The 23,613-nt window shown below is 37.9% G+C and overlaps 1 protein-coding gene across 18 annotated transcripts in view; it reads right to left on the minus strand.

The window, feature by feature from the left end:
• The window catches only part of DMD (dystrophin), a 1,213,044-nt gene that overhangs the window by 316,128 nt on the left and 873,303 nt on the right, over positions 1–23,613 (minus strand). For 17 of the 18 annotated variants that reach the window (XM_062608089.1, XM_062608087.1, XM_062608095.1 and 14 more), the window contains one exon: positions 6,382–6,617. In XM_062608089.1, coding sequence (XP_062464073.1) covers positions 6,382–6,617 — 236 coding nt within the window. Of the gene's footprint in view, positions 1–6,381; positions 6,618–23,613 lie in introns of those variants that run through there. The other variant, XM_062608099.1, reaches the window with a different exon arrangement.

A 23,613-nucleotide genomic window follows, 5' to 3' on the forward strand; every position in this document is an offset into this window, starting at 1 on the left:
GCAGCCCAGCATATAGTTGCACATACTAGCGGAATGCAAAGATGCACAATGAAAGACTGATTTGGGTAAAAGAATAGGTCAAGTATGGTCCAGTGTTGATGGAATAGGCCCTTTATATATAAGATAGGAATAGGTCCTTTATCTATAAGATAGGTCGGACTCAGAAATACAGAAAAATGTATTTGCTGTTGAAAAATGCAACCCTAGTGAAATGTGTGTACTTCTAATACTCAACATATACATGCAAATTAAAATAAATTCCTGCATTATTGTCCTTTCCTTGATAACCTAACAGGATGCCAGTTGCACTAATCACGATAACTTATCTTTTTCTATAACTTTATTTGGCTGGAATTGAAAAAAAAAAAAAAAAAATTTCTTCACAATAGGCCAATAAAAGCACAAAGAAAGTTATCTTTAAGCACAACTGTAATATTATTTTTTGTTTGAATGATGATGATTGATTTACAGCCTGACTGAAAACTAATTGAAAAATTATGAAAGTATCCCTTACTTCAATGATTTTAGAATAAGGTCTTTAAAGGTAAAATTTTTATGCACGTCCTCATTATTAACATCATAGAGAAATAAGGAAACGGCTGTTAATCACTTTCCAAAGACAGTGTTTAGACAGGTTTTTTATTGTTGTAGAAAACAAATACAGTCTCTAACATACTGTAATGAGCTGGCCAGGCTATTTTAAAATATCAGCTGTCATTATGTGTGACAAAGTATTAAAAAGGAGTCTCCTGACACATATTCCATATCCCTTGAGGTCCTATTTTCAGATTAATGGATTTTTTTTTCTTTTTTCCTCCCTTTAAAGGTTCAGATTTCCAGGCCCTCTAGAGCATCCTGCTGCACATTTTCTAACCTTACGAATAACCTTAAAGGCTGACATTTTTTTCATTTTCCTGTACTCTAAAAAAGCTAAAAACTTCACATACTTTTAACTTTTCCCAATATATTTAGAAATCTGTTCATTTACTAGTTTTTTCTTCACTCCAAAAACTGAAACCAGCTTTCCAGTACTTCTAATCAATTAGAATTAATTTTAAAAGTCTAGCAGCATGAAGCAGTGTAAAATAAGAGTTCTGATAGATATCCCATGTTAAAAAGAACAACATCCCTCTGAAATATACATAAAATAATGAAAGTAGTCCCCCAGGCAAGTATATCTTATGATGGAATTCATAAAGGGAAAGGAGGTTTTGCACACCTTTGAAGCCATAAAGTATATGGAGGGTTCAGCTATCAGAGGAGGTGCACAGAAATGCTGGGGAACCCTCTAACATGCTGCAGAATCAGTTTCAGCTCCAGCCCTGCTTTGGGAGCTAGCTGATTCTGGTCCAACACTGCCCCAGGAATGTCTGCATCTGTTTGTTCATATGAAAATGGAAGATTCTACAAAACCTGAAGCTTTGAAAACAACCATCAAAGCAGCATGGCAGCACCAAGAAAGGGATGTGGCAAACATGCTTCTGAAGATGGATTCTGAAAGTGTGAATGTCATCTATCAGCTTACTGGCATCTTACTTAGATTCTGGACTAAGAAACTCCTCCCGTTAAGCACATCAAAATACTAAACTGGAAAACATTCAGCTCCAAATGTAAACTCTTCTATGGTGTTCTTCAACAGTACATTATCTGAAGATGTGATAAATGGGTCATTTTACACCAATTTCACTAACATGAAACTTCATACCTCTGCAGAACCTGAAGTACACTATCTAAAAGGTTGAGAACTTCACCTTACCTATAGCTTGCTTTTCTGATATAAATATATGAACAGACAAATGTCTTTGGCTGTAACTACAAGTTTTATTTCAATGTGGGCATATTTCAAATACACTGATTCACACCCCATAATAAAGAACTACAGTTTTTAATCTGGCACTTAACAGTGGCTTCTGTAAGAAAAGGATATAAAATTGGAAAACTGTATTTTTATTTAAAAAAAAAAATATTGTCAAACAGTTTAGAGAGAAAATTTCCCATGTTTCTGATCTATCAGAATATTAATTGTAAGGCTGCATACAAAAAAATACATATATACTAATGAAGTTGTATACTAAAATGCATGGTACGTAACCATGGGAACAGGTGAAAAATCCTCAAACAAGGGGAATGTCAGTTAAACCTAGTCTTTTATCTTAAGTTTTTTAATTGTGTTGTTTATAAACAAATATTTTTCCTAACAGTTATTTTACTATGATCAGCTGCACAAGATTCTCAGCTATTGAAAACTCAACTCAGAATTAATAGTGAAAATAATCTCTTCACTCCAGTTTTGTTTACTTCTCTAATTGACAGAAGACCAAACCTACTTTTTGAATAGTGACAAATTAATTTAGTAGAATTATCTGACTCTTTCTGGATGACTACTGTAACATAACACAAATAATTACCTAAAAGTATCTTTTCCTCATCTTTGCTTAAAAGTCTCAGTAACTAGCTTGGCTGTAGGTCTGGTTCTGGGTAACTCAGAACTCAGTCTCAGTAACTAGCTTTGGCTGTAGGTTCTGGGTTTTTCAGATTAATCCCCTACACTGCACCTAGTAGTGCAGACTCAGCCTATACTCTTAGAACCAATGAGTAAATGTAGGCACTGAAAATTGTAGTCAAATTCATTAACAGTACTAGTTATTATAATCTATGTTCACCCAGTACAAGTGAAAGCTATGTTTTCAATAACATATGTTACACAAAGTTTGGATGTACAGCATGCCTTGGTAAAATACAAGGACAGAATTCAAAATTTAAGGAGATTACAGTATTTGATCTCTTTAAATGGCATTGTTAATTATCTTCAAGCTTTGTACAAACTCCGTAGTTCACTGCTTTTAGTAGAAATCTATTCCCACTGCAAACCTTCCTCTAAACACAACGATGACAGAGCAGAGTTTCTCAGTAAAGGACTTATTGGCATCTTAAGTAAGGAAAGTTTTCTATTTTTTCATAACATAGCAAATTTATTATTCTGTTCCTCTGTTCATGATTTTCTCTTTTATGAAGACTCCCCACCTGACCTTCAAACATAAAACATCTTGATTGTTTTGAAGTCAGGACAGTGAAATGAAACAACAAATGCAAACTGTATTGTCATGTCCCTCACCTAATTACACCTTGGCATGTTATAATATTCTCAATATTACCCAAGAACATTATTTGGAAATGAAGGTTATCTACAGAAGCAATATATGAGTCTCTTGTCAGTTTGCCATGCATTTATTTCTTTGACGATCAAGTCCTGCAAAACATCAGTCTTCAAGCAGATGAGTAAAATATAATAATTTTCCTCTAACAAAACCATGGATGACACTAATGCTAATATTAAAGTACTTTATCAAGCACATTTTAGTGTCTTTTCATTTAATTATATAGAATTTAACAAGTTATATACAACTACAGATGACTAAAATATGTAATGCATCGCTTGAGGGAAATGCATACTTCTTTGGACAGAAGCATTAACTACAGATGTTTGAAATGAATAGCCGTTATGCTACTCTTTTGGTATGCTTCATTGACGGCATAGTATGTGCACCGCTTAGAAGAATTTAAGTTGCATCGTTTCCTTCATTAAAGGGAAGCTGCCACTAAAACAAGTGTTTTTTGAATAGTTGTCTTTTTGGTTTGTTCTATAATTGATCTTTGTACATGCTATTCACACAAGAGTACCAATTGACTGCAATCACAACCAGGCAAAGTTTGAGTGGAGGCTAGCAACATATTAAACTTTTATGGAGGGAAAATATGGCAGAGTTAGTGGCTGTGATCTTGTGACACAATCAGATGGAAATGAACTTAGCCAAAATGCCCTCAGAGAATTAATTTCAACATTACATGCTGCTGTGAAAGAAAAAAAAAAGGACAACCTAAAGTCAGATTTGGAAAATGTTCTGTTACATACGTTGCTAAGATATAAGATTTCTTTGCTTTTAAAATGTTTGCTTTGAAAATTCATTTTCTTATTAGAAATGTATTTCTCTGTTTTAAAAGAAGTGTGAAATGGAAACAAAATGCCAAAATAGTAAGACTTTAGTAGCATGCCAACAGGACTAGCAGTATTCTAAATTCTGGGTGAGCAACTAGGGATTCATTTAGCATGTATTTCTACAATGATGAATTTTTATATGGGAAGTAGTCAGCCATGTTAAAATGGTATTTTCACCTAAAATCAAAAAACTGAAAAACAAAAAAGTCAATCTGCTAAGACAGAACTCCTATTAAAGCTTACTGAGATCCCTGTAGATGTGCAACAAAATCCAAATAGAGCACAATGCAATACAATTACTTTCAATGACTTTTAAATCACAACCACACAGGAGGTATGACTATGATATTTTACAGAATATACACATCTGGGGAGGTAAGCACTACTTTTGGATTTCCAACTTAGATCATATCTGTCCTGACTTTTCAGAATAGCTAAGTGCCTGTATGTCCAATTTCATCAGCTCACATAATGCTGCAGACACTTTACTCATTAGAAAACAATCTGGTTTTTTTTTTTTGGAAAACTAAAATTCTTTGTCAGTTTTGAGAATTCTGTCTGCTAATCTCACCTAATAGTACAGTGACAGATTTAGGAGCAGAATCAAAATTTTGTTACATTCATTTCCATGTATTAAGTGACATTAAGATGATGGTTAGAGAAGAGAGAGCCAGTTAACAGAACTGGAGTCTATATTTAGACATTAATTTTTCCATTTCATCAGAGACTATATTAAATGTCACATTCTGTTGCACAGCCAATTAGAGAGGTAAGCACAGCAAAAAAGAGTTTTCCTGCTGGTTCTGTTACCAGCACAGCATGGTATCAAAAAAAGAGACAGGGCTACCCGGCCAGGAACAGAAGTGAGAGGAAGACTGCAATAGTGCTGGCTTTACCACCTAAAGTATTTTACCCTTGAGTTAAGATAAAATGCCGATAAAAACTAGTTAATTTTAAAACGTATAACATTAATTGAAATCCTCAAGAGTCAGTAAATTGACGTCATATTTAAGTAAAAGAGATCTGCAGAAGGAAGCAAGCTACGGATTTTGCCTACCACAATAATGTGCTAAAACAAGGCATAAGTAAGAAAAACATGTAATTCTGAACCAAGTGTTTGACAACACAAAATTTTAAAACCAAAATGATTTGGAAAAGATTAAAAGATAATGTGCCAGCAAGTCTTCTTTGGTTCTCAACCTTTCCAAATGACATAACGGCTATTTTAATCTAGTGTACTGTGTAGGTGCTACTGCAACTATCACTCATTATTTAAATACACCCATGCCATTTTAAAGATATTTTACTTAATAAAACACTATATAATTCTACACAATAAATATTTTGTTCATGAATCAAGATGAAATAACTATTTTACTTATCTAGGAAATAAAGCAAAACAAATGTCTCAAAAATAGAAATTTTAAACCATTAAAAATGGGGGAAATACAAGAAAACAAGCAGATTTAATCCTATGAGGCATCTGCATATTTTAAGATACATGTTCTTATAAAATTGCTTAGTATAGATAGTAGGGAAAATGTGACCATTGTTTCTCCCTCTCTTTCTTACTTTAAGCAAAGAGAAAGAATGTCAATATCATCTTTACAATAAATCAGATTTTTTTTTAGAATGAGAAGGAGGAAAGAGCAGAAGAGAATAATAGAGTCCTAAACTCAATTTAGCACTATGCTGAATGGAAACATAACACTGAGAAGTTTTTCATAGGCATGCCAAATATTTTACACTGAACTATGTTAAATCTGGAAAATTACTTTCAAGCTTTACAATACCAATTACTTTTATTGCTACTGAGTAGCTAAAGTTTAGCCTTTTCTTTGCACATGTATTTCCATATTTTTCTGTGTTTCAAAGATAAGTGACACTGATGCAGTTTTGCTGACAAAACATTTGCATTAATGAGCTGTTCTTTTCTTTAAGAGAACCGAGGAGCTTTTCATAACCCACCAGCAGTAAGATTCTCAGAAAGCTTCTCAGAAAGTTATTACAGAAGCAACATAAGAAAAGGCATGAAATGGGGTATCTTTCCTCCTGACAACCTGGAGCTCACCATGCAGTTCCTTCTTTCTCATGACATTTATATTTCAACCTTTGGCTTGTATGCTCCAACAACACAATCAGCATAAGCAATAGAAAGATAAAGAGGTCTGCCTTAAATACCACAGAAATGATGAAATACTTTTTTTTCCCCTCAATTAATTATCTTAACATTTAATCAATAATTGTGCTTATGGAATAAAGTACCTTCAGTAACAACTGCATGCATTGTATCCTATCATCTCTCCTGTGCTCCTTGTTGAAATGATTTAATACAAAATAAAGACCATGAGGTTTTCAACTTGAAAAATCAGTGTTACCCATACCTTTTGTTTGATGATCATGTCGTTGATATCATCAAGATCACCTACTATCACTCTCTGAGATTTTATATCTCGATCCAGTTGAGAAAGCCAGTCAGTGAGTTCTGCCCATGCCTTATTGAAGTCCGCCAAGGCTGGAACCTCCAAAAGCACAGAAGATGGCATTTCTGGTTTGAAGGTGGTGGTTTCCTTGGTTACCCTGGTTTGTGTATCCACAGCAACAGTTTCACCAGAAGTTACTGAAAAAAAAAAACAAGCTAAAATTACTGAATAAATGAACTATGATAAGCGTTTATTTCAGTAACAGAATTTATGCAGTAGAAAGGATAACATTTCTTGATGTCTTATACCTACTGGAAATGCAAAAACTAAAAAGAATATATTAATTTTTCCAGAGTAGTTCTATTGTAGTGCATGCTTAATATTCAGCATTCTCAGCATAATCAAATTTCATCCTGAAAGAATGATGTGACATAGTAACACTAGCAAAGATCTCAGTGTACTAAGAACCCTTCACTCAAGGTCACTGAAATATTGTTACACATAAGTCATCTTCCAAAATCTAGTAGTGTGGTCAGGCCTGTCGAGGCCAGAGGCAGACTGAAAAAAATTGGTTGCAATAGCCAATGTATCACAGCATGACCATTTATCAAGAAATGTATTTCTTCCACGGTCTCCAGTCACTCTGTTGCTGTGAATTTGTTTCACCAACAATATTCTCACTTTCTGTTGCCACTGGCTATTTCCCATTGGCTCTGTGACCAGTATGGGTGTTTGCACAACAAGAAATTCAGCCTTAGCTGATTCTTGATTTTTGCCTCCTTGTAACTTGAAAATTATTTTTGCCCTCCAGTTAATCTTACAAAAACAATTCATTCCGAACAATATTATAGCAGATGAGGCTACATAGCATTGTATTTGGTTATTTTTTCTTATTGTTTGTAAAGTCCAGTCAACTATGAAAAATGATATAAAGGAAAAACACAGGAACACTAGGGTATTGCTTCAGTGAGGTACTAAATCATTAGAAAAGAGAGACTTAATACCTACCCTCTAGAGTAGCTACAGAATCTCTATGTGAATCAACCTAAACACCACAATAGCTAAACCAGGAAAGCTGAAACAAAGTTGTGTGGAGCATGCCTTACATTTTTTAACACTGACATGCAGAATACAATTATTGAAACCCAAATACAAATTTCTAAAGAGCCAACATGTTGGTATGCATTTTTCCTAGTCTTCATACAGAGTAGTTTCCTGACTCCTCCTGTGAGGTAGTTTGTACTAGGCAGAAAAACAAACAAACAAACAAAAACCCAACAACAAAAAACAAACAAAACCCAAACCCCAAACAAACAAACAAAAACCCACACACAAATGAACCCACCAACAAAATCCCCAACACACACTCCCATCCCCAGTGTCAACTTATTCACAGTAAGGCAGTAAGGGGTTTTTTGTTGCTTTCCAGTACTTGTGACAGTTTGATGGGTTTCCCCATTGGCATCCATGACACTATGCAAAGTCTGCCTGAAGTCTAAAAACTGAAGTAGCAGATAAGGGTCCAACAGTTTGGCTGTAAAACCACTTGAAACACTAAACCAATCAGTAACATCATCTGACCTTGGCAAGGAATTTAGCAGCTTATTTTTCACTAATTAGTAAAGTATTCAGTTACTTTACTGAGGAATCAGTGACCCTCTTCAGCACTGCAGAAAGGGAAAAAGCTGTGCGCAAATATCTAAATGACTGTCACTGATAAAGAACCGTAAAATGCTGTCACCATTAAAAATACTGTATACTTAACAAACAATTCACCAAATCAACTAACATATAGGTTATTTTCTAGCCTGAATAAATGGCAATATTATGACACCAAGAGTAACTCCTGCAAATTATGATTTTTAATGACATACACTGCAATTAAACATATTTATCCACACATCCATATCATTATTGTGTTTCTGAAGTGAAATCCTTCTACTTTCCCTTTCTATACTTTAAAATCACACACCTGTGGACAACTATGAAGTAAATCAATTATTGTAAAAAGTGGTTCAACGCAGTAATTTTTTTAATTAAAATCACACAGATGAGAAAATCAACATTTCTTTTCCATAGAATCATAGAATCACAGAATCGTAGAATAATAGAATAGTTAGGGCTGGAAAGGACCTTAAGATCATCAAGTTCCAACCCCCCTGCCATGGGCAGGGATACCTCACACTAAACCATGCCACTCAAGGCTCTGCCCAACCCGGCCTTGAACACCACCAGGGATGGAGTATTCACAATTTCCCTGGGCAACCCATTCCAGTGCCTCACCACCCTAACAGGAAAGAATTTCCTCCTTCTATGCAATCTAAACTTCCCCTGTTTAAGTTTTAACCCGTTACTCCTTGTCCTATCGCTACAGTCCCTAGTGAAGAGTCCCTCCCCAGCATCCCTATAGGCCCCCTTCAGATACTGGAAGGCTGCTAGGAGGTCCCCACACAGCCTTCTCTTCTCCAGGCTGAACAGCCCCAACTTTCTCAGCCTAACTTCATACGGGAGGTGCTTCAGCCCCCTGATCATCCTCGTGGCCCTCCTCTGGACTTGTTCCAACAGTTTTGTGTTCTTTTGATGTTGAGGACACCAGAACTGCACAGTACTCCAGGGGAGGTCTCACAAGAGCAGAGTAGAGGGGCAGGATCACCACCTTTGACCTGCTGGTCACGCTCCTTTTGATGCAGCCCAGGATACAGTTGCCTTTTTGGGCTGCAAGCGCACACTGCCGGCTCATGTTCATTTTCTCATCAACCAGCACCCCCAAGTCTTTCTCCACAGGGCTGCTCTGAATCTCTTCTCTGCCCAACCTGTAGCTGTGCCTGGGATTGCTCCGACCCAGGTGTAGGACGTTGCACTTGGCATGGTTAAACTTCACAAGGCTGGCATCAGCCCACCTTACAAGCATGTCGAGGTCCCTCTGGATGGCATTCCTTCCCTCCAGCGTATCAACCGAACCGCGCAGCTTGGTGTCATCGGCAAACTTTCTGAGGACGCACTCAATCCCACTGTCCATGTCACCAACAAAGATGTTGAACAAGACTGGTCCCAACACCGATCCCTGAGGAACACCACCTGTTACTGGTCTCCAGCTGGACGTTAAGCCATTGAACACAACTTTTTTGCGTGCGGCCCTCCAGCCAGTTCTTTGTCCGTGGAGTGGTCCACCTACCAAATTGACATCTCTCCAATTTAGAGACAAGGATGTCACTGGAATAGGTTGCCCAGGGAGGTTGTGAATGCTTCATCCCTGGCAGTGTTCAAGACCAGGCTGGACAAGGCCTTGGGTGATATGGTTTAGTGTCAGGAGTCCCTGCCCATGGCAGGGGGGTTGGAACTAGATGACCTTAAGGTCCTTTCCAACCCTAACTAATCTATGATTCTATGTCATGAGGGACAGCTTCGAACGCTTTATACAAGTCCAGGTAGATGACATCAACTGCTCTACCCCTGTCCATCAGTTCTGTAGCCCCATCGTAGAAGGCCACCAAATTGCTCAGGCAGGATTTCCCCTTAGTGAAGCCATGCTGGCTGTCACAAAGCACCTTGCTGATTTTCATGTGCCTTATCTTGCCATTCAGGAGAATCTGCTCCAAGGTTTTGCCAGGCACAGAGGTGAGACTAACTGGTCTTTAATTCCCCATGAGGTCAAGCATGGCACCTCTTCTTGTTGGCTCCTCTATTACTTGCAGAAGGAAGTTGTCTTCCACACAATCAAGGAACCTGCTGGATTGCTTGTGCAGGGCGATACCATCCCTCCAACAGACATCAGGGCGGTTGAAGTCCCCCATGAGGACAAGGGTCTGCAAGTGTGAGGCTGTTCCTATCTGTCTGTAGAGTGCTCCATCCACAGATTCCTCTTGATCAGGCTGTCTGTAACAGATCCCCACAGTAATGTCTCCTATCGCTGTTCTCCCTTTAGTCCTGACCCACAAACTCTCTGTGGACTGCTCACCTGTCCCCAGACAGAGTTCCATACTCTCCAGCCTATCCCTAACATAAAGGGCAACTCCCCCTCCCCGCCTGCCAGGCCTGTCTTTTCTAAAGAGCCTGTAACCTTCCATTCCAACACTCCAGTCATAGGAGCCATCCCACCATGTTTCTGTGATGCCTGTTATATCATACTCCCGTAGATGTGCACACATTTCTAATTCCTCTTGCTTGTTCCCCATGCTACAGGTGTTTGTATAGAGGCATCTGAGCCAAGCTCCAACTGAAGCTGGCTCATTGGCTGGATTGGCTGGAATATCTCTACATTGCTCCAAGCATTTATTATAGGTGCTGGCAACCCCCTGGGTGTGTTGGGATGGAATGATATCCCAGTACATGTAGTTTAAAGCATCCTTGATCAGTCTGGCAAGCCAAAACCGCTCTTCCCCTTCTTTGTCAGACCAGCTCCACCAGCCCCCACTAGACCTGGGCAACTGACTTGAGTCCCATGTTCAAGACACCCAAACCCCTGACTGTGGCACCAAACCCCTGACTATGGTACCAGACCCCTGACTATGGCACCACACCCCTGACGATGGCACCGACCCCTGACTATGGCACCAACCCCTGACTACGGCACCCTGACATGGAAAGGTTTGTAAGGTTTTATTGAATTAACCCTAGAGGAACTCTTTCCTTCACCTTTTATTTTAAAAATTTTTACACTTATGTGAATAATTAATAATAAGCTGTACTCACTAGGTATTCTTTTATCTGTCTTGAACCAGATATTTTCTGTCCTATTTCTTTTTAGCTAAATGATGCAAACAAAGCAGAAATTAACTCAGCACTAGTGATGCCACATCTGGAGTGTTGTGTCCAGTTCTAGGCTCCCCAACACAAGACAGTTATAAAGCTACTGAAGGGAGGCCAGTGAAGGGCCGTAGTGATGATTAAAGGACTGAAGCATCTCTCATGCAAGGAAAGCCTGAAAGAGCAGGGAATGTTTAGCCTAGAAAAGAGAAGAATCAGGGAGGCTTTCATCAACATGTTTAAATATCTGAAAGGAAGGTGCAAAAATGATGGAGCCAGACTCGTTCCAGTGGCGCCCTGTGACAAGAGGCAATAGACACAAACTGAAACAAAGGGGGTTCCTGCTGAATATCATGAAACATTTCAGGTGAGTATGTCTGAGCCTCATCATAGCTTTCCCAAAGAAGTTATGGAGTCTCCAACCTTGGAAATACTGAAAAGTTGTCTGAACATGATGCTGGGCAGCCTCCCCTAGGCCACCCTGCCTGAGCGGAGGGGTTGGACTAAGTGACCTCCAGAGGTCCCTTCCAACCTCACCCACTACGCGACGCTGTGATTAGCCAGTCCCACAAAATGACTCCTGATGTAGCTGAGTTTTTAACTGTACTTTTTACATCTTATATGCCTTTTTGCCCATAACTTTTAGCCCAAGATAACAGGGAGAATATTCAGTAATTAAAAGGCAATGTACTGAACCTCTCATTCACTAACAGACATAACTGACTGAGTCTGGCTTCCAGAAGAAGATTCAGCTCATTACCAAAAGCAACAAATTCCAACTCGTGGTTCAAAGTCTGAATTTTTGGATTCATGCCCCCTCCACCCACCCAAACTCCCCTACTCCTGGTTTTGGAGAAGATAGGAAACAGGTGCTTAAATAGTGAATGGTGAGTAGCACCCCATGAGTGTCTCTACTGCCTAGAGAGCAGCACAACACTATTAGGTACCATTCTTTCACACTTTGGTGGTAGAAGCCATCACCTCTCCCATCCTTCTCCTCAAAGTAGCAATAGGCCATAGCTTTCCTTTGGCTGTCAGCAGATGAAGGAGTAATTTTGGCAACTACTATTGCTGCAAGGGAGGAGAAAAGGGGAGGAATGATCAACTTCTTCCACAGAGTGGCATGTCATGAATATTTCAAAAAAATGGATGGAGCCCACATAGTTGCCACTTTTGGGCTATTAAACAAAGGTAAAATTTAAAACAAAGCCACATCAAGCAGGAGTAGTGAGGGAAAAGAGAAAATTGTATTAATATCTGCAAGGCAATGAGAAAATACATAATGCTCTTTTAACGCTGAAGGAACTTAGAATTACTTTCATATTTATATACAATCAAGAACTATTTCATTTGTGGATTCACTTGAAGAAGTGAATTGAAGCTAGACAAGAATGTCAACATTAAAAAAAAAAAAAAAAAGTGTTATTAGTAGTTACTTAATCTGAGTTGGCATTTAGAGATTAGAAACTTCAATGGTCTGAAATAACTCCCAGAAGATCACTGAGAAACCAAAATATTAGTCACCACTTTGTATGTCTTCATTGCTCTGTCAAAAAAAGTATGATGAATAATCATTAACATCCTCAGAATTACACACAGCGTTTTTCTGCCAATATTGTAATTTCAGTTTGACAGGAATACCTTGGTTGTACTCTTTCAATGTTTACAATCAGAAGGCCATAGTATTTTTCATCTTTGTTCAGCAGGGGTTGGGTGGGGGAAACAGCAGGCAAGTCTATGAGCATGTGTGTCTCTGATGAATGTTATTTAATTGCCAGAAGAACAAAAAAACATGCAACAAACAGCACAAACTGTAAATAAATAATGATAACAAAATATACCAGTTTTCTGTAGATTCAAAAATACTTTGTTTGGTTTTGATGTTGTCCTTTAGAGCTTTCTGTGCTTGATGTGTTTTTATGCTTTCCTCTCTCTGAGCTGGAGACTAGAGAAAATTATATATCAAAGACATAAAATCACAGAATTGTCTATACTGTCTTACTCCTGGATAGGAATTCAACTTCACAGATCAGTCATGATTGATTGTAACAATTCCAAAATACCATCTTATTGTACCCTCTCCTCACATGAGCTCCATAATACTGTAGGTCAAAGTGATTCAGAGCAAGGCTCATTATTTTCAGTGATATATTCCATATCATGGTCAAGATATGCAATTACTGAAAAAAGTAGCTGACTGCCAAAGCAGTTAAGTGTGAAAAGTATGCATAAGTATTTACTTCCAGTCTTTACCAATGGATGGATAATTAGTTCCACTTCCATTTGGCCTAAAGTTCATGTAAATACCTTTTATTTCCTCTATGACTTCAAAGATACTCAGACAAAAAGAAAACAGTTGTTTAGTTTGGCATTCACATAAGTTAAACAGAAGTTGCCTTAGAGGCAATTCCTATTATCATCAGTATTCCAGGTAAACCGAAGAAAAACTTTCTAAACTGGGACTCTTCATGAAACTCTGTAATGAAATTCAGGGTGTCTGCTAAGACTGCCTGGCATCTCTTAGCAGCTCACATATTTTGGCCCGAGTATACACTCAAGAGTTTCCTAATTAATATTCATTTACTTATTTTTCCTCTAGTGGCAGCTATTCCAGAATAGGGTACTTCTAACCTTCTGAAGTTCATGGAGTAACTGCTCTGGATTTTTATTTTTGCTTAGTTTTTTTCTACCCCTTTGATGTAGCTCTTTTACATCAAGAAACTTGAAATACTACAGAGGACTGTAAGGTACCAGCAGAAGTGCAATGCCTGATATATCTTTTTTAAAAGCTACCACTATCTACCATTACCTACTAAGGATGGTAATAATCTGTTCCACTTTGACTGAGCAGTTAGAAAAATTGAGTTATTAAATTACTGATTACAATTACCTTTAGAAAGTGGTTGCACACTTCTTCTGACAATTACCTCCACTCAGAACAAAAACACACTTGAAACAATACCTGCTCCTTATTTCGCTTTCTTTCATGCTTGCAGAGATATGAACTTGTTCGTTTAACAGAAGCATATGATGATTAAAATTAAAAGAGAAATATAAATCAATATTAATTACACAACATGTTGCAACAGATATAATTCTGAAACAATTTCTCTAGAGCTGCACTGACAGTTTCTGTGACTTAAAGGGGATAGTTTGTAGCAAATTTTACCCCCCTATAAGACATCATAAATACAACTAAGTACTTAATCGTTCAACTTATTTATAGGTTATATCTGTTCACACCAGTGATATGATAAACAACAAAATAAAAATGACAATTAAAATTTAAGACATTAAACCACACCAACCTGTAGCTATTAAGGTAATTTCTTATTAGGACTTTCTGCTGTTTAACAAAGGAAACAACACAGAAAAATAATAGGAGAAAAATAAAACACAGAACTAAAATGTCAAACAAAAAGCTGAAAACCAATCTAACTCCAAACTAGAAGTGATTTTCACCTTGCTCTTGAAATACACCTGATGAAACTCAAGAGCATATTGGTATTTTTTGCATCTTGAAAATAATCCGTAATGTTAAATTTTAAGAGTAAGAATATTAGGAATGTGCCATGAAACTGAAATTAAACTATTAAATGCTGAAATAAGAAAAGCAAAATGAAGTCAACTGCAGGAACACACTTTTTTTTCCTCCTTTTATTCTGCCTATTTCAGTGTTGTGTTTCAAGAGAGGGTTACACTGACAACTCAGAACACATAAAACTCCTTACTTAGGTACTGAACAGGAACAGAATAGACAGAAAGAATGACAACACTCCCAAGATCTTCAAACCCCTTTTGATACCTTCTTTTCAAGCCAAAGTCCTTAAGCAGAACACACTCAGTTCACAGGAATGTTCCCAACAATCCTTCTGAAAGTTTCAAGTAGTATTTAAGTTTTAATTACGTAATGAGTGCTGTCCCTCAGGGATCGGTGTTGGGACCAGTCTTGTTCAACAACTTTGTTGGTGACATGGACAGTGGGATTCAGTGTGTCCTCAGAAAGGTTGCCGATGACACCAAGCTGTGTGGTTTGGTTGATACACTGGAGGGAGGGAATACCATCCAGAGGGACCTTGACACACTTGTGAGGTGGGCTGATGCCACCCTCGTGAAGTTTAACCATGCCAAGTGCAACGTCCTACACCTGGGTCGGAGCAATCCCAGGCACAGCTACAGGTTGGGCAGAGAAGAGATTCAGAGCAGCCCTGTGGAGAAGGACTTGGGGGTGCTGGTTGATGAGAAAATGAACATGAGCCGGCAGTGTGTGCTTGCAGCCCAGAAAGCCAACCATATCCTGGGCTGCATCAAAAGGAGCATGACCAGCAGGTCGAAGGAGGTGATCCTGCCCCTCTACTCTGCTCTCATGAGACCTCACCTGAAGTATTGTGTGCAGTTCTGGTGTCCTCAACATCAAAAGAACACGGAACTGTTGGAACAAGTCCAGAGAAGGGCCACGAGGATGATCAGGGGACTGGAGCACCTCCCATATGAAGACAGGCTGAGGAAGTTGGGGCTGTTCAGTCTGGAGAAGAGAAGGCTGCATGGAGACTTCATAGCAGCCTTCCAGTATCTGAAGGGGGCCTACAAGGATGCTGGGGAGGCACTCTTCATTAGGAACTGTAGTGATAGGACAAGGGGTAACAGGTTGAAACTTCAGCAGGGGAAGTTTAGATTGGATAGAAGGAGGAAATTCTTTCCTGTTAGAGTGGTGAGGCACTGGAATGGGCTGCCCACGGAAGTTGTGAATGCTGCATCCCTGGCAGTGTTCAAGGTCAGGTTGGACAAAGCCTTGGGTGGCATGGTTTAGGGTGAGGTGTTCCTGCCCATGGCAGGGGGGTTGGAACTAAATGATCTTAAGGTCCTTTCCCACCCTAACTATTCTACGATTCTATGATTCTAAGGTAACTGCATCTACCAGGTCAAAACTTTTTGACAAAAAAGAAATTACACAGTAACTGCAGATTGAAATTCAGTTTGCATGTCTAGGTTCTTGGGGATTTAGTTCCATGGTTTGCAGTGCCAATTAAGACATATGCCAGCCTTAAATCCTTTACACAATAAATAGCAGTGACATACACCCACTAAACTTTGTTTCTGTTTTAGTCAAAGAAAGCGGGCTGTGTTTTACTCACTCCAAGGAAAATAGAGGAAGAATACCTGTACCCTGTGGCATATGTACAGACAACATTACTCAATGAATTTGTTATTTTAACATAAGCAAGATTGCCTTCTCTAGTGATAAAACAAAATTTCCTCTGTGGGCAAACCAGCATTTCACTGATTTCAATGTGGCACAGGCACAGGTAGGGCTTGCTTATTTCATGGAAAGCCTCAGTGTCATCATACCAGCACTCGTATTCTTAAACTCCAAGTAAACTTCCCTGAGAGACATTTAGGAAGACAGTTCTGAGACTGATTTATTCCTTAGACTTGTCCCAGTGATAAATGAATAGCCTCATTTATCTCTGCTCTTCAAATTAAGGAAATAGACTAAAGAGTACATTAAGTTCTCCCATGCAGCACAACCCACGCAAGGTGCTCACTGCCAATAACATTATGTGAAGAGAGGCCTACAGCTACCTGCTACGTGTTCTGGGTCACAAAGGAGTTCCAAAAGAAAAGTAATACAATTGCAGCAGGCAACACAGCTCTGATTAACTGAAATAAATAATATCAATTTATTAAAGAAAAAAAAAAAAACAACCAACATTTAAATTTGAAAGCAAGGATGGGGTATTTGTTGTGATTGGAACTCAATAATGGCTTCATGTTGATCAAAAAGTGTCCTGGGTTCAGCAGTAGCAGTCATTTTTCTCCTTCTTGGTAGCTGGTGCAGCGCTGTGTTTTGACTTTCAACTTGGGAACAGAGCTGATAACAAGGATGTTTTGGTTTGGCCAAGGACTTTGTGAGCCTCATTCTCTGCCAGGGAGGAGGGGAAGCCAGGAGGAAGCAGAGACAGGACACCTGACCAAAGCTAGCCAAAGAGGTATTCCATACCACAGCACGTCATGCCCAGGATGTAACTGGGAGTTAGCCGGAAGGGCTGGGAGACTGCAGGGTTGGAGGAGGTATCAGTCGGTATTTGGTTGGGTTGGGGGGGTGAGTTATCAGTCGGCTGGTGGTGAGGTGTTGTATTCTCTTCCCTCTTTGTTTCTTTTATCATTATTATCACTGGTGGTAGCAGTAGTGATTTGTGTTATACCTTAGTTACTAAACTGTTCTCATCTCAACCTGAGGGAGCTGCATTCATTTCGATTCTCCTCTCCGTCCCTCCGGGAATAGGGGGAGGGCAAGAAGGGGGGGAGTGAGTGAACAAGCCCTCTGCCTAGTTTTAAACCATGACAAAAAGTTATTGCCAACAAAATTACATGCACAGCTCTAAATGTGGAAAATATGCACCCTTTACAGGTTTTAAGTGTTTTATCTCTAAGCTAACAGTTTATTAAGATTTTAATAAGCTTTTAAAGAAAAAAAAAAAACGTTTCAAAGTGAGTCTTTCTGTCTTTGAATAGAACGCTAATGTCAATTCCTAGGAAAGATTACTTAGTAACTGTATCACAGATATTTCATAGATAGTATTTGTTTATAGAGTATAAATGGGTAACTACTTAATTTCATAAACACTTAGGGAAATTTCACATTATGTGCTATTGCCATTAATTTAAAATACAAGTTAAGTTCCTAGACTTCCTTTGTATTCAATAAACTCTGAATGATTCCTAACAAGTCATTATGAATTATACACTCTTTAGATTAATACCGGTAAAAAAAAGATGCTGATAGTTTATAAGATTAATAGTTAAAATTTAGATCTAAAATAGCCTGTGCAGTGGGATGAAGAGAGGGAACACAACTAAGGACTCCATAATTCTTAGAGATGCAAAAGAAAGTCAAGGTTAAAACTGTCAGGAGAAAAGCGTTCACAAATGAATGTGTAGTGCTATATTTGAAAAATAACCATAAAAGTTATGGATTCTAATATGTTACTATTATTAATGAGTAGCATCATAACTAAATTTACAGTTTTGAAAGTTAAGTGTCAGCTTTCTCAGCCTTACTCTTCTTTGTCGTAGGAGAGATGTGGCAGACTTTTATTACTCACCTCCTTTTCATATGTAGAAGCATGACTAAGCTGTTTATCGTACAATGCATTTTTCCCAATTTCTCCAAACACAACAGAATGATGTTTAGATATGTCTTTCACTCAGTCTAAAGAAAAGCTCTTGTTTTCACAAACACTGGATTGCAGTGGGAAAAAGAACATATGTCCCTGTCTGTCAGAAAAATAGAAAAATTCTAGCAAACACTAAGAATTTCAGTGATATAAATCTTCTGTGCATCATAATGTAAATAGTATTAAGGTGAAGTTAACAGTGCTGCAGAGCAGAAAGTGAAGATTATGATCTGTTGTTGAGAAGAGCTTCTGTAAATACTTCCTTTATAATCCAGATACTTATAAATTGAATGCTAATGGTTTATTTGACGAGAATACTGCCATCATAGGTGGCAGTTCAAGAGCATTTCCATGTAGAGATGTTCTGACTTTTTAAAAAATCCTTCAGAGAAGAGAATGAGGTTGGAGAACACTTCAGCAAACTACACACACATAAGTCTATATACCCTGACAAGGTGCACCCATGAGTGCTGGGGAGCTGTGCAGATGGCATTGCAAAGCCCCTTTCTATAAACTTTGATGGATCATTGTGACAGGGAGAAGTGCCTTAAAATTGCAGTAAAGCAAATGTCACAGGACAAAATGGAGGACCCAGGTAACCACAGTGCCATGCAGTCAAGATGTGTGCACAAACTGAAACACAGGAGGTTTCCTCTAAATATCAGGAAACACTTTTTGCCTGTGAGGGTGACTGCTACAGGTTTTACAGAGAGGTTGTAGGGTCTCCATCCTTGGTAATACTCAAAAGTTGCCTGGAAACAATCCTGAGCAGCCTCCTCTAGGTCAGCCTGCTGAGTAGAAAAGCTAGACCAGATGACCTCCAGAGGTCCCTTCCAACCTGTGGCAACCTCTAAAGCTATATGCTCAGTTACAGTTTCTAAAACCCAAATTGGAAATAGTATGAGAATAGAGAATGCTTTGGGAGCAAAGCAGCTAAGACTGAAGATAATGCATTAAATAATTCTGGCACAGCATATGTAAACATTCAATGAACCACTCTATAAGTGGTAGAAAAAGCTTTAAATTTGCAGTACTCTATGCTAGATAGACTATGACTCAAACAGGGGCATGTAATATAATACCAAAGATTGTAATATATATCTGTAAACTGAAGTAGCATTAATAACTCTTGCTCTGATTGAACCTATTGCTCTATTCAAACCTTTCTGAAAGATAAACTGCTCCGTAATTTAGTCTCCTTTTAATAATACAGCATTGTCATGGTATTCCTTGTGAACCTTTCCTTAGGCAAAGTTCAACATGACTGATGGACCCATTAAAACTTGAAAAGCAAAGGGTAAGGTATGAATAGATCACTTCTAGTGAGTGTAAGAATTAAGCAGACACTGAAACTAAAAATAGGTAACAGAAGTACCCTTCATATACTAGCTACATGGTGGTTCTACATTTCATTTCTAGCAGTATCATTGATTACAATAACAAGGCTAATTTAACTATTAACACATACTTTAAAAGTTAGGTGAAAGCAATATTCTGAAATTATATAGTATCGCCACTGGATACTCATCGCAATATTGGCATAATGTTTTAAAAATAGTCAATATGGGGATAAAAAAAAAGCCACAAGCTAAACGAAAAAAAAACAACAAACTCCAGTACAAACAATGTAATGGTGACGATTTAAAAATCTTCCTCTTCTATAAATAAACTTTATTTATGCAAACTATATATGACATGATCGTGTTTGTTACTTCTTTCTATTCTGTAGTTTAAATATTAGCTGAACAAATATCTGCAGTACCGTCACAAATTTTTCTGCTAAAGCAAAATTAACCATTTTTTTGGATACTGCTAGTGTTATTTTTACAAATGTAGAAGTTGATTCGAGTGCTGAGATAGTGGCATAATATAAACTGAGCTTATGTTAAGGCTAATATCCCTTGTTTATTGTAAAAAAAGTGAAAATAATCAGAAATGTTTGTGTTTTTTCCCCTCCTCTAAACAATTGTCTTGTTTCTTAATTGCGATAAGAAATGCCAGGAAACACGCAGCTGAGGGACACAATTTTTTTCTGGCTTGCCTGTGCCCTGTATCCTCTATTTTCATTACTGATTTGAGTCTTCCCTTAGGCATGCTTAACATGCTTTAAAAGGCAAAGAAGAAAAACTTGAAGTAGGGAATTCAAATGGGCTCAAATAAAATTAATAAGTAATATCTAAAACCTGTTATTTCTTACTGTGGATGTGAATCATATCTTCTTCTACTAGATTCCGTTTCTCATTTAGTGTATTCTCTCAATGTGGAAGATTTCACACGTCTAAGCAGAGAGGTTACAGAGCCTCAAACTGCATATACTGGTTTGCATAAAATAAGGTGAAGTTATACTGTACATTAAATGATTTGTATATTTATTATGTGGATTATCACATGGCAATTTTGGACAAACACTTTCTTCATAAGGTAAGTACAAAGTTTTGACTAAATTACACTAATTACATTAATTCATGGTTGCCTGTTGCAAATATATTCATGTCTTAGATAAAGAGTTTTATATTTGGCAATGAAGATAACAGTTAAGAATATCCAAAGAATCAGCTAGGTTGGAAAGACCTTTAAGATCATCAAGTCCAACTGTTATCCCAGGACTGTCAAGTCCACCACTAAACCGTGTCACTAAGGGCCTAATCTACATGTTTTTTAACATTTCCAGGTATGGTGATTCCACCACTGCCCTGGGCAGCCTGTCCAATACCTGATCACCCTTTTGGTGAAGAAATTTTTTTCTAATATCCAACTTAAACCTCCCCTAGTGCAGCTTGAGGCCATTATCTCTTGTCCTGTCGCTCATTACCTGGGCAAAGAGGCTGAGCCTCACCTCACTACAACCTCCTTTCAGGTAGTAGCAGAGAGCGATAGGGTGTGCCCCCCCCACGTTTTCATGTTTCAGTATGATAAATGGACTTTTTCCTTAATCAATCATGAAATAATTTTTTCCCTTTTTATAGACATAAACACTTTCACATTTTTCATTAGAACTTTAAGAGGAAACTTTAAGAAGGCATTATGTCAAGGGAGTTTTCTGAGGAACAGAAACACTACAAACTTTATACTGCAGGAACACTTTGACTCCCAAAGAGATCCATGACACTAACAATCAATTTAAAACTATTTTCTCTGTAAAACACAGCAATAATCTGCATATGCCAAAGTACAGTCAATGGAGTTATTTGTCTCATGAGGACTACTTCTATGTTTGGCTTTTTAAAGATAAAATTACCTGATTGGCTCTTGAACTAAATGAAGCATTGAGGAAAATGTTCCAGACTACTTTAGGATTTCTTGAACTGCTGGGCAGACTCCTTGTGTTGATACTCTTTGGTAATATTAAGACACTTTGAGTAGGCAAGTTGGTTGTTTTTTTTTTTAAACAATCTCATAATATTACTTTTGCTGTTACTTAATATTTTTAAAATGAAACAAATGTTTGTTTTTTTTTTTTATTTACTCTTCTCCTGCTACCCTACCCCCCTCCACTCCATGGATGCTTTCAGTAATTGATTTCTGCATCCCTAATTGAGCTCCTTAGTATTTAGAAACATACACAATCATTTCTGGGCAGTCTGAAGAGTTTCAATTCAAGGAGTCAAGCATTATTTTTTTGAAAACAGTCTTTTTTTTTCTGTTGTTGTTTTTTAAATGAAGTATTATTTGTATCCCTGTAGAAAGCATTTATTTTTTTCCAAAGTATAAGAGTCTTTTTCAAGAAGCAGTTGTTGCAGTTGTTACGAAAGGGTTTCACAAAAATTAATGTTTTGTACTACAGCAGTTGTAGTGTTCCATCAAATTCTGTCACATAACTTGCCTTATAAAAAAACATTGTCACAACATCTGTCACAAATAATGCAAGCACCTCTCACTATTCCTTTTGTCTGTAAAAGTAACAAGTTCCTTGATTTAGTATGCAGCTTTCAATTGGATGTCAATTCATATGACAACAATTTACATTTCCAGTGTACCACTACTAGAATGCAACTGAATTTTGGCAGCTTTTCCTAGTTCTTTGATACTAGGAAAAATGCATATTGCCAGCAGCTCCAACTTTTACAGTCTCATGAAAAAAATCATCTCTTCTAATTTGGTAGGATCTACAAATTGATGCAACAGGCATGAATTGCTATCCTAGCCAACACGAACTCTGAAGACAGAAGTGTAAAATATTGTACACTGATACAGAATACCAAAGAGCCAGTGGAATTTTAGGTATCATGTAGTTAAAAAAAAGAAACAAACCAAAAAACCCCCCAACCCCCCTGCCAAAAAAAAAAACCACAAAACCAAAACTAAACAAAACAAACAAACAAAAAGCGCACAACAACAACAAAAAAAAACCAACCAAAAAAAGCCAAACAAAAAACAACCCAAAAAACTCAGAACATGTTTGAAGAAGGTTTGAAATAATCAGAATGCAGTTATTAGCTAATTTAACAGTGTTACCGTATTCATGCAAAAATTGCTGCCTACCCTTATTCTTGGAGAGAAAAGGTCTGCAGAATAAAAATCAGTTGTTGAAAGTTACAGAAGGCAAGATCGTCGCTGCCACTTTGCTTCTGACAAAGTAATTCCTCAAATCATCTCTTCTTTCCTCAGATGTGTTAAAATATCTTGTTTTGTACTACTTTGTGAAACACTCATCAAGCTTTCTCATGAAAACACATATAATGGTTACTTTTCAAGTCAAACTGACCTCTATTGCTCTTCCAGCTATTTTAGTTTTAGCTTAGGGAGAATTGCCTTTGGGTACTTAAGTGTCATCTGACCACCAATCTATTGTTGAAGGATATATCAGTAATGCAAATATCTACCTGCATATCTCCAACACTGATGTTCCCTGCTATTGATATAATCAAAGACAATAGTCTGATATTTCAGGGACAAGTTTCATATAAACAAGACTAAAGAATTTTCTGGCTGGATTAGAAGAGGTTTTCATTTGCCATCTCTTCCTCATTTTAGCCTTCTACAGTTTATGGAGCAAGTCAGTCTGTCTGTCTTTCATCATCTCATGCTCTCTGACGAGAGCAGAAGTGCTAGAAGCAATTATGAGCTTTGTTCCTCATTCCCTGTGGCCTTGTCTCTGCTCATGATCTGTAATCACACTTGCTCACACTCTTTGGTTGGCTGTTTTTCTGCAGAGCAGACCTAACTCTGTGGCAGCTCCAGTCACCACAGAAATATCAGGAAGGATGTCAGCCATTGTATTTCTCAGTAGGATATGACCACGACAGCACTGAGCACTGCTCTGAAAGCA

Source organism: Pezoporus occidentalis, unplaced genomic scaffold (genome assembly GCF_034315485.1).
Source record: "Pezoporus occidentalis ecotype Australia unplaced genomic scaffold, CSIRO_AGI_Poc_V1 ctg129, whole genome shotgun sequence".
Classification (NCBI taxonomy): domain Eukaryota; kingdom Metazoa; phylum Chordata; class Aves; order Psittaciformes; family Psittacidae; genus Pezoporus; species Pezoporus occidentalis.